The following is a 13,167-nucleotide window of genomic DNA, read 5'->3' on the forward strand; positions in this document are numbered from 1 at the left end:
GATACACGAACGAGTCATACCCAATGACTGGTGTAGCAGCACCATAGTCAACTGCTACAAAGTTAAAGGTGACGCTTTAGATACAAATAATTACAGAGGTATCAAGTTCTTGGATGAGGTAATGAAAGTCACGGAGAGGGTCATAGCCCAACTAATTAGGGAGAGAGTCAGTTTAGATGAGATGCAGTTTGGGTTTGTGCCAGGGAAAAGCACCACTGATGCTATATTTCCGGTAAGACAGCTGCAGGAGAAATACCTAGCCAAAGTTAAACCTCTGTACCTGGCTTTTGTTGACATGGAGAAAGCCTTTGACAGGGTCCCCTTATCTGGTGGTCAATGAGGAAACTAGGGATAAAAGAATGGTTTGAGAGCTGTGCAAGCCATGTATAGAGACGCTGTCAGTAAGGTGAGGGTTGGCAATGAGTACATTGAAGAATTCTGGGTAGAGGTAGGTGTCCACCAAGGTTCAGTCCTCAGCCCCCTCCTATTTATCATAGTCCTTCAGGCAATAACACAGGAATTCAAGACAGGATGCCCCTGGGAGCTCCTTTATGCTGACAACCTTGCACTAATTGCTGAGTCACTATCAGAACTAGAGGAGAAGTTTCAGATGTGGAAGCAAGGACTAGAATCGAAGGGCCTTAGAGTCAACCTAGCTAAAACAAAAGTCCTAATAAGTAGGAAGGTAGACAAGACACAAACCCTTTCGGGTAGATGGCCCTGCTTGATCTGTAGCAAAGGCATAGGTAGAAACTCTATAAGATGCACCCAGTGCAAGTTATGGACACATAAGAGGTGCAGCAATATCAAAGGAAGGCTAACTAGGAAGTTACTTTTTGTATGTGGCAGATGTTCAGGAGCAATAAACACTGTAAATGTGCAGAAACCAACTTCTGCCACATTCCAGGGAGAAAAATCAAATGTAATTGATAGCTTCTGCTACCTAGGTGACCAAATTAGTAGTGGGGGAGAGTGTGCTTAAAGTGTAGCTTCTTGAATAAGAATAGCATGGGCAAAGTTCAGAGAGCTCTTACCTCTGCTGGTGACGAAGGGCCTCTCACTCAGAGTAAAAGGCAGACTGTATGATGCATGTGTACGAACAGCCATGCTACATGGCAGTGAAACATCGGCCATGACAGCTGAGGACATGCGTAAGGTTGCAAGGAATGAAGCCAGTATGTTCCGATGGACGTGTAATGTCAGTGTGCATACTCGACAGAGTGTAAGTACCTTGAGAGAAAAGTTGAACATAAGAAGCATCAGTTGTGGTGTGCAAGAGAGACGATTGCGCTGGTATGGTCATGTGGTGAGAATGGATGAGGATAGCTGTATGAAGAAGTGCCACACCCTAGCGGTTGAGGGAACCTGTGGAAGAGATAGACCCAGGAAAATCTGGGATTAGGTAGTGAAGCATGACCTTCGAACATTAGGCCTCACCGAGGCAATGACTTGTGACCGAGACCTTTAGAATTATGCTGTGTGTGAGAAGACCCAGCAAGCCAAGTGAGACCATAATCCGAGGCCTCTGCTAGGGGTGTAGCCAGACCACTTATGCGTACCTTTCCTTCATTGGACACTAAACTCTGCTTGCGAAGACCTGTTGAGGCTAGTGAAATCAAGATCAAACCAAATTCGACTGGCACCCATGCCAACCTCTCCATTGGACACTAAACTCGGCTTGCGAAGACTTGTTGGGGCAAGTGAAAGCGAAATCGTGCCTGTACCGGTGGAGCACTAAGAGTACCGTCTGAGCGTGATTGTTGCCAGAGCAGCTGCCTGGCTTCCGTGCCAGTGGCACGTAAATAGCACCATTTGAGTGTGATTGTTTCCAGCGTCGCCTCCCTGGCACTTGTGCTGGTGGCATGTGAAAAGACATTTGAGCGAGGTCGTTGCCAGTGTCGCTGGACTGGCTCCTGTTCAGGTGGCACATAAAATACACCATTTTGAGTGTGGCCGTTGCCAGTACCCGCTGACTGGCCTTCATGCCGGTAGCATGTAAAAGCACTCAGTACACTCTCGGAGTGGTTGGCATTAGGATGGGCATCCAGCTGTAGAAACTCTGCCAAATCAGATTGGAGCCTGGTGTAGCCATCTGGTTCGCCAGTTCTCAATCAAATCATCCAACCCATGTTAGCATGAAAAGCGGACATTAAACAATGATGATGATGATGATGATGATACATAGTGTTAATTGGTATATTTAGTATTGTTTGTATATTATATTCAGTTTAGTTGGTATGTTATGCCCCGTTTAGTTAAGTCCAGTCTAGTTGGTATATTATGTTCATCCTACTTTTTATACTATGTCCAGTGTAATTGATATGTTTAGTCTAGTTAGCATATTATGTCCGGTATAGTTCGTATATAATGTTCAGTCTAGTTGGTTCTTATGTACAGTCTAGTTGTAAATCAGATCCAGTCTGTGTATATTATGTCCAATCTAGTTGGTATGTTATATCTAATCTAGTTGGTACATAATGTCCAGTCTAGTTGGTATATTATGTCCAGTCCAATTGGTATGTTATGTCCAGCCCAGTTGGTATATTATGCCCACTCTAGTTTGTATATTATGTCCAGTCCAGTTGGCATCTTATGTTCAGTCTTGTTGGTATCTTACATCCACTCTAATTGGTATGTTATGTCCTCTCTTGTTGGAGTGTTATGTCCAGTCTTGTTGGAATGTTTATTTATGTCCAGTCTTGTCAGAATGTTTTGTTCGGTCTAGTGGGTATATTATATCCATCTAGTTGGTATATATTCTGTTTCAAGTAGTTAGTGTATTATGTCCAGTGTAGTTAATGTATTGTGTTCAGTCTACTTGGTATATTATGTCCAGTGTAGTTGGTATATTATATCCAGTGTAGTTATCTTACATTGACTCTATTTGGTATAATATATCCAGTGTAGTTAATATATTTTGTTCAGTCTAGCTGGTTTATTACGTCCAATCAGGTTGTTATATTATGTCCAGTGAATTTTGTATCTTATGTTCACTCTAGTTGGTATATTATATCCAGTGTATTTGACATATAATGTCCAGTGTAGTTGGTATTTTATGTAGGGTCTAGTTTGTATATTGTGTCCATTGTAGTTGGCGTACTTCGTGTATTATGACCATTATGTCTAATGCTGTTGATATATCCTGTTTAGTCTAGTTTATATTATGTCTTGTTGGGTTGGTATGCAAGTGATATTAAATGGGTGTGAAAATACGTGAATGTTCCTTTGAACTTAATTTTTGAATGAGTTGTGGTAATGTTGAAATTATATGCACAATCATTGTTGTTATCATCATGTATTGCACACCTGCAGCACATTGATGACACTACAATGAAAGTCTTCTCAATTATGAGTGAGTTCTCCAGCTGTCTTGCCACTCTTGTCCAACCATCTCATGATATTGTGCACCTATTGAGCTCTTTGCTTGCCTCTTGATCTACTATCCTCTACTCTTCCTTCCATGATATATAATGTTTTCCAGACATCAGTTTTTTTCACCCTTCTTTTCTAACTGTAAAATAACTTTTTTTTTAGAAATGTTATTTGCATCACAAATTTTTTTTAAAAATTGTTTCTCTTTAGTATTATATTTTTTCTCTTGTTTTTAGTGGTGACAAACGAAATGCTTTTGAAGCCAATAGTTCTGGAACTGTCTCCACAAAAAGACATCCAGTCACTAAACTGGAAAACATGAAAAAGCGTGGTCGTCCTCCTGGCATGAAAAAAGATAAAGATGGTCCTTGGAAGGATATAACTGAAGAAGAGATTCGACAAGCTATGTCAGAGACTGCTGAGGAGCCAGTCGGTCTCAAAATAGAACACGAGTTATCAGTTAATGATACTTGTTTACTAAAAAAACGGAAAAAACGTAAGAAGAAAATTGATGAAGACTGTGAAATAGATGAAACAGTGAAAACAATAGTGGAAAATCAAATGAAGTCTGTAATAAATGATGGTTTAATGAAACCTAACAGAAATGGTTGTCTGTCACCTAATAATTCTAGCTGTTGTTATAGTTGTCCTGTTTCATGTTGTGCTGCACAATCTTATTCTTGTATGCAGCCAAATAATTATCATAATGGCACTTCACCATCTCACAACTATATGTCATCTCACACTCAGGCATATGGAGCTATGACACATAGTTCTGGTTTGCTAGTGAATAAAGAAACATCTGCACAGCATTTCAGAGAAAATGGTGAAATAACAGATAAAGTTTCTCACTCAGATTCATATGATGGTTTGTCTAAATTCACTCCACTCAATGCAGATTCCAACACAAAGATGAAGAAGAAGGTAAAAAAAGTGAAGAAAGAATTAATAGATACCAATCTTGCTATGAAAGGAATGTCTTCAAATCAAAATATATATGGCTTCAAACCTGGAGCGGAAGGTTGCGTTCCAAATAACATGGTTCAAAATGAAAATTCTTCATTTGAAAATCATGATGAACCCTTGCATAAAAAATTGAAACAAGAGTGCTGTTCAGGACATTTTCAGCCATCTAGAACTAATGGTTCTTATTATAGTTGTTCCAGTAGTCCTGCCCCACCTTGCCAAGCCAATTCAAACTGTGGGCAACTGAACAACAATCTTCACCTACCACACCCAATGAATGTCAACAGTCAGCCTTTAACAGATAAACAGAAAAGATCCAGTAAGTCCCTGGATGTCAGTCCACTTGCTAACACCAATGGCAATCATGAATCATGCTGTGGTTTTACAGCAGACCATACCTCAGATGGTAATGAAGCTGGCTTTTACTCAGATGGTAAGGGCATGCAAGATAGTTGTATGTCTGAGGAATGTAACTCATCACATTTGACATGTTGCTGCATGTGTTCAGATGAGAATTGTGCAGGCAGTTTGGTGGAACAGCCTCAAGAATCACCACAGCAACAACTGAACTCCCCTTCTCTTTCACAGCAGCAGTATTCTTATTCACAACAGCAACAATACCAGTATCCTCAACAGCAACAATATCCCTCTCTGCAGCAGCAACAAACTCAGGATAATCAGCAATTACAACACTATCAACAGCAGCAAGATCATCAAATCCAAGAACAACAAGAGCAACTGCATCCTCACTTGCATCAGCAACTGCAGCAATATCATCCTCACCAGCATCACCAATACAATGGCAAGAACAACAACAGCAACAATCACCACCATCATCACCATCATCATCATCAACAACAACAACAACCAAAAGATGCAGGTCAGGAACAGCTGCAGCAGGTTCAACATACTGTACAGTATTCTGATATGTCGCAGCAGTCTTCTGCTACTAATGAACAATTGCAGCAAGTCTCTTCAAGTAAACTGTATTCAAATCCTAGTTTTACTGATTCAGGACAAGACCTGATTAAATTGGCCCATGATATTCTTCACAATGCACCTGAATCCTCTAAACAAGCTTCAATTAATAAAGGAGAATTGATCTCTTCACATAATAGAAGCCAAGATGGACATGTTTCAACTGTGGGGAATGAGTCAACTGTAAATACCAACGACATTTCAGTTAAGTCTTCATCATGTTGTATGTATTCAAATAAAAAGATGCCACTTTTATTACCACAATCTCATGAGATGTCTTCTGCAGAACAAATGTCTACAATTGGATCTGGAAATTCCCATCAGAATTCTGTACATATGCCTATGCTGAAAGCAGAAGTTTCTGATACTAATTCATTGACACTGCAGAAAAAATCAGGATCGAATACTTCCATTGTTACTGGGAATGACCCTAATTCACATGGTAACATGCAGACTGATTGTGCTATGATGTCCCCTCAAAGTTGCTCTGTTAAAGACAGAAATAACAAACACACTTATATGCAGTTATCTCCTGCCAACAACAACAATCCTATGACGGGAAATATGTGTAACTCATCTTCTTATCAAACTGGATTTATACGGGCATCAATTAGCCATGTACAAAGAAATATACAATCTTGTCAATATGCTCCATTGCCTGGAAAGAAACTTTGTCATAGAGCACCAGTTGCAGTGAATTCTCCTATGAATCCTAATGCATCATATGGTAAACAAAAGAAAGAGAGAAATCAGCGAAAGAACAAAGATAAGACATCTAAAGAACCAGGTACACCAAGCATTGTGACTGATGCTCTAATTGCAAGTGTTTTGAAAGCTGAAACTGAACTAATGGCTCAAAATTCACGCAAAGCAGCTGCTGCTGCAAATAATGTAGCACCACAAGGGATGGGTAAGAAAGAAATTGCCTTGCCATTGCCCTTATCATCAGCTGGAGAACTGTCGATATCAACAACCCTTGCCAAATATGTTAGTGGACAGAAAAGGCCAAACAACAACAATTACACCAAGCCATGTCCGAGTGTCTCCTCTTCATGTAATCCCTTGCAAACATATAATAATTTACCTTATCTGAATTCAAATTCAAAAGCTGGCTCAGCTAAAACAGTTGTAGTCAGTTCACCAATGTCTGTGTGTGGCTCGATTCCATCCACTGGTTTTCAGTCTTGTCAGATAAACAAAAATTCTGAAAATTCTGTTGCCCAAGGAAATTCTTGTAAGAAAGATGATAATGGGATTGTTTCTCCATCTTCGATTCAGAGTAGTTCAGAGACTCCAATTGGTCAAACCCAATTTGTTTTACAAGGAGTACACCAAATTCAACCTGTTTTACAACAAATTCAATCAAGCACTCGTTTAAAGTCCCCACATAGCATTATGAAAACACTCCCTACTAATTCTGTCCCCAACTCCTCAGAGTCTCTAATGAATCATAACCACATTAATAAAGCTGTGGGTAGCTTGTCTGTACAAATGGTAAAAAATACAAAATCTGCAACTTCTCAAGATAGTAAAAATTTGCAGGGTTCTCCAATCAGTTCTCCTTCACAGCCTGTAGTTGTAAGATCCAGTCATGCCAATGCTCAGTCATATTTTCAGTCAGACTTTTCAAATCCCCATGTGTTCACTCCTTCTTCAAACTGCACATCTAGTCCCAATGATAGTAATAACGACCTTCATTATGCTCCTGAAGTGAACTCTTACAGCACTACGACAGCATCTACTTGGAATACTATCGGTACAAGTTTCCCTTGTAGTAACACTACCACCTCTTTGAATAGCAGTAACTTGACTAAATATGTGAAATCGAGTTCAGCAATTGTTGCTGAGCCACTGCTTCCTACTTCTTTGAATACAGATACTTTAAACGCTTGTATGGGACTGGCTGGAACCAGCAACTTCAGTATTCTTGGTAAGGGCATATGGCAGTCAACCTGTGTCAGGAATAACGACAGCTTGGATTGCTCTGCTTATACTGACCAGCATTCCAACCAAACACCTGCCTTGAAAAATAAACAAACTTTTTCTTCTATCACTACTCCTCAGCCACCTCCTCCCCCTCCTCTTCCCACTCCATCTCCTTCCTTGCTTTCTCCTCCACCCCCCATCATCAATGTTACTAATCCTAATACTACAAAACATTCAGAGCCAGCATCTAAAAAAGACAGAAAACCATGCAAAAAGCAAGATAAGCCATCTGGAACACATCCAGAAACTAATGAACAGGTAAGCTTTTGGGAAAACTTGGTAAAATGGATGTGAGGAAATAAAGGGGAGGGAAATTGTTTTAAAAATGAGGGTGTTAAAAAATATATAATAATAATAATAATGATAATAATTATTTAAGATTATTCACTGAATTGGAACTAACTGTTGTTACTGTTTCCTTATTATTTTAAAAAAATGCATATGTAGAGATGTTATTAATGCAGTATCTGATAAGTTTTTTTTTATCAATACTTTTTTTTCATTTATCAATATTTGGTTCTAAGTAGTGATAGTGTTAACATTTCAGTATCATCTCACTTGTCATTGTTCTGAGCATTTTACCCTCTTAGACTACCATCATTGTTTTTAATATTGATGTTTATGTAATGTGTTGATCTCAGTGTGTGTGTGAGAGAAAGAGAGAGTTAGCTCAGAACAAATGGAAAGAAAATTACCCCCCTATCGAACTCTTTGTTAGTTAGTTATTCATCTATATTTTCCATTCCCTTACCAATCTAGTTTTATTAACATCATTCATTAATTTATTTCTCATGTGTATTAAAGCAAACATAAAGCACAGGTAAGACTACTCACATAGAGGAAAACTTTTGCTATTATAATCTGGTTTGTATTTTACTCATTTCCTAGTTTGTGTTTAAAATTATTCTTGATTGTAATTTTTTGTTCTATCTGTTGCTGAAAATTCTGTATTTAGTAGAGCAAGATAGATTAATTTCTCTAAGCACAGCATCGCTGATTAGTTAAGAAGTTTGCTTTGCAACTACAGGCCCTGGGTTCAATCCCTCTGTGTGCCATCTTAGGCAGATGTAATTTTCTATAACCTTGAGTCAACTCACACCATATGGTTAAAATTAGATGTAAATTAGGGCAGATGGAGACTGAACTGTAGTCTGTTGGGTGGATTATGCTTCTAATTCAAAAGGTACAACCTTGTCACACACTATCATTCTGTGTCTGCCTGAGACTTATATTAAGGGTAATATACTTGTGGAAAGTTCAGCCACTTTCATGTTAATCTCATATAATCAAATAACTGAATCCTTCATCATCAGCATCATCATCATCATCATCATCATCATCATTATCATCATCATCGTTTAACGTCTGCTTTCCATGCTAGCATGGGTTGGATGATTTGACTGAGGACTGGCAAGCCAGAAGGCTGCACCAGGCTCCAATCTGATCTGGCAGAGTTTCTACAGCTGGATGCCCTGCCCTTCCTAACGCCAACCACTCCGAGAGTGTAGTGGGTGCTTTTACGTGCCACCGCCACAAGGGCCAGTCACACGGTACTGGCAACGGCCATGCTCAAAAAGGTGTTTTTTTACATACCACCTGCATGGGAGCCAGTCCAGCGGCACTGGCAACGACCTCGCTCAAATGTCTTTTCATGTGCCATCAGCACAAGTGCTAGAAGGCAACTCTGGTAACGATTACACTCAAATGGTGCTATTTACGGGCCACTAGCACGGAAGCCAGACAGCTGCTCTGGCAATGAACATGCTCGGACAGTGCTGTTAGTGCTCCACTGGCGCAGGTGCCAGTCATCGAGTAATGGTTCAATTACGATTTTGATTCCGATTTCACTGGAGATCCATCATAGATGAATTTCTAAATGCTATGCAGTGCTTCAGCAAAATTTTAACCATACCCAAGCCAGTGATTTTTGACTTGTTTGATTCAAATCACACTAAGACAGTAAAAGTGTTAAGAAACACCAGTTTATATAAATATATATTAATTTTTTTTTTTTTTAAACAGAGATGGATGTATACATTGCATTTTATCACAAAAGAATACATATGCACTGGTGCAGTGCATTAAAAAACACTAAAGTTTTCTGAGCTCCCTGAGATTCTTCAGTTGCTTCAAAAAGACATATCACACCTGCAGCCTATAAGTGGCATACTCGGTGGAAAATTTTGCCTTAAAACAAACAAACACACACGCTCTCTCTCTCTCTCTCTCTCTCTCTCTCTCTCTCTCTCTCTAGTAGTAATATGTAATATTTTGTTCTATTTCTTACCTTTTGAAGATGGATAGTTGTTTCCAGAGATGCTGTGTAAAGTGTTTAGAATTAAAAGGTGGGAGATGTTAGTTTCCGTTCAAATTTTAAATATTCCTCACTGTTCTACAAATCACATATCACGTATATTTGTGGTATTTACATTACATATTTATTTTTTTGTGAAAGTCAATTTTCTATATTAATGTCAATGAAATTACAGTACTTATAATCTCTCAGGTAAATCCAGGTAATTGTTACAATTACTACTGGCTTGTGATTCATTCAGGATGTGTGGAAGTAGAATGATCTTTTTAATTCCAAAGAGATTTCTACTAGTTAAAAGAAAAAACAAAATTTCAAATTGATGATGGAAACTCTGTTTTGATAAAAGTAAATTTTAGTGTAGTTGTTAAATGTTTATATTACCCCACCCCCCAATAAAGTTTTCTCAAGTGCTTAATTATTATATATTTACTAAAAAATGGATAATTGTAATTCAGTTTCAATCTTGGGAATGAATAAATTCTAACATATTGTAGGTTAATGGTTGCAAGAAATTGTTTTACTTTTATTAATTATGCTAGCTATAGATGAAAATTATCTCACTTAGCAGTTTATAATTTATTTTGTACTTTGCAAAACAGTCTCCTTTGTAGGATATGTTTCTAATATAAAATTATGTCAGACAATTTATCTACTTTTATCACATTACACTTCCTTTCTTGAGATAGAAAGCAAAGATATAAATATACAATATTTATATCTATGCTATGCTTTAATCACTCTGATCTTGGATGATCAGTAGGTATCATATTTTCAATGAGTAAATAGAGATTGGATTGAAACAAGAAATTTTGTTTCTAAATTAAGGGTAATAAGTTCTTGATTATTATTGAAGATCCAGCCAGTTACGTAGTGTTTGTTTAGATATCGTAGTGGATTGGCAGAACTGCTAGAGTATCAGATAATATACCATAGAGTATTTGGTTATGTTGTTTATGTTATGAGTTCAAATTCCACCCAGGTTAATTTTGCTTTTTTTCTTCTTTATGTGTAAAATGTATACCAGATAAAGTACTGCAAATTTATATAATCACCTAAATCCTTTGATTAAACAATGACCAAAACCAGTAAGATCAAACAGTAGAAAAAGAATCTTTCATCTCAAAAAATGTGGTTAATTGTTTGAATTTTGGTTACAATTCTGTTTTTGTGGCATATCCAAACTCAATGTTAGTTATATAATGTTGTCTGAGAGATTTTAGGAAGCTAGTTTTCTGAAAAGAAAGGTGATCATTGTGAGTCTTTTGCTTGTGAACAGTCCTTGAAGTTTTTAAGGAACTACATGTTGGAGTCATGTAGATTAGAATGTTAGGATTTCAGATGAGATTTCTAATAGTTATAGGACAGTAACTGCATTTATATATCATCATTATGGACCTCATCGTCATTATTATGTTAATGCACTTTTTCATGTTTGCATGGGACAGATAGAATTAATGAGGCAGATTTTCTATGGCCAGATACCCTTCCTGTTGCCAATCCTCACCTCTTTCCAAGTAAGGTAATAATTTCCTATGGCCAGATATGTTTACACAGAAGATTGGAAATGAAGGGCAGCACTTTTATGATGGTGGCACTCATTTACAACTATCACACAATGTCAAGACAAGGAAACACAAACACATGCATATTCATGTACACACATATACATATGTGACAGGCTTCTTTCACTTTCTGTCTACTACATTTATTCACAAGGCTTTGCTTGGCCTGGGGTTAAAGTTGAAGACATTTTCCCAAGGTGCCATGCAGTGAGACTGAACCTGAAACCATGTGGTTGGGAAGCAAGCTTCTTAACCACACAGCCATGTCTGCATGTGTGTGTGTGTGTGTGTGTGTGTAAAAGTATACACATACATGTGTCTGTGTATGTATATATCATCATCAACAACATTTAACATCTGTTTCCCATACTGGCATGAGTTGGACAAGCTTGACAGGAACTGGCAAGGCCAGGGTTTGCACCATGTTCCATAGTCTGTTTACATATTGTACAGGGTGCTTTTTATGTGGCACCAGCACCCACACCAATGCTTTTTATGTGGCCCCTTGGTTTTAGGGCATCAATTCTGTTGGGGTGGGTACAACAATGCACTGCATATCTCAGTCATCTATCATCTCCTTACTAAGGCTCAGCGTTTTGAGATTAGCCTTCTATACTTTGTCCAATATCTTCTTGGGTCTTTTTCCACATCTTCCCTCCACTTTAAGTGATCAGCACTTCTGTATGTGACTGTCCTCATCCATCTGCATCATGTGACCAAATTAGCAAAGTCTCCTCTCTTGCACACTGCATATAATTCTTCTTATGTCCAAATTTTCTCTCAGTACACCAGTGTTCTGTCATACATGCATACTGACATTGCACATCCAGTGGAGCATGCTCGATTTGTGCCTTTCCATATCCTCTGCATTTAAGGCTCATGTCTCACTACCATGCAGCATTGCAGTTTGTATGCAAGCATCATACAATCTTCCCTTCACTCAGAGAGAGAGAGAGAGAGAGACCTTTGGTTGACAACAGAGGTAAAAGCACTCTGAACTTTCCCCATCCTATTCTTATTCTAGCCTTTACACTTTCCTCTATTGCTAATTAAGTCATCTAGGTAGCAAACATTATCTACAACTTCCACAGAACCTCTGGGACATTTGAGGAAATCAGTTTCCCTTGTATCTATGGTCTTTATGGATCCTGTACATATTCCACATACAAACACTACTTTCTCTGTTAACCTTCCTACTATTCCACTGCACCTTTTTGTATGTCCACAGCTTGCACTGAGTACACCAAATAGAATTTCTGCCTACACCCTTCCTACATGTCAAGCAGGGCCATTTACCAGAAGGGTGAAAGGTCCTGTCTGATTTCTTCCTTACTAGGAGATTGGTCTTTGCTAAGTTAGCTTTAAGACCCTTTGATTCCAGGTTCTGTTTTCACATCTGGAATTTCCTTTCTAATTCTGTTACAGATTCTGCTATGAAGGCAAGATCATCAGCATATTGTAGTTCCCATAGGTTTCTAGTCTTAAATTCTTCTGTTATGACCTGGAAGACAATGATGAATAGAAGGGGACTGAGAAGAGAGCCTTGGTGAACACCTATCTGTACATTAAATTTATCATTGTACCCATTGGCAACTCTTACTTTACTAACAGAACTCTTGTATATGTATGTATGTTTGTGTATGTATATAAGTGTATATGTACATATGTGTGTGTGTCTAGTTTTTTAATTAAAGCTGCAAATACATCACAAAAGCTGCTACTCAGAGTTTCTTGTTCCCATTTGTTGGACAGTTGTGATCAAGAACGGAATCATTCCATTCTTGATAACAACTATCCAATGAACAGGAGCATGAAATTTTGAGTAGCAGTTTTTGTGATGTTTTTGCAGCTTTAATGCATATTATTCTACCTTCAGTATTTGAGTACTGTTTTTTCCACCTTGTTTTGCATTTAAGTGCTTACTTGTGTGTGTGTGTGTGTGTGTATACACACACAGTGTCCGACTGACTAAAATTCTATTTATTTGTG

At 38.2% G+C, this 13,167-nt stretch overlaps 1 protein-coding gene across 1 annotated transcript in view; it reads left to right on the top strand.

Annotated features, from left to right (window-relative positions):
* LOC106883455 (uncharacterized) overlaps nt 1-13,167 on the top strand; it is a 78,436-nt gene that overhangs the window by 11,264 nt on the left and 54,005 nt on the right. The window contains exon 3 of the mRNA XM_052970513.1: nt 3,609-7,560. Within this exon, the coding sequence (XP_052826473.1) occupies nt 3,609-7,560 (3,952 nt within the window). The remainder of the gene's footprint in view (nt 1-3,608; nt 7,561-13,167) is intronic.

This window comes from Octopus bimaculoides, chromosome 9 (genome assembly GCF_001194135.2).
Source record: "Octopus bimaculoides isolate UCB-OBI-ISO-001 chromosome 9, ASM119413v2, whole genome shotgun sequence".
NCBI lineage: Eukaryota > Metazoa > Mollusca > Cephalopoda > Octopoda > Octopodidae > Octopus > Octopus bimaculoides.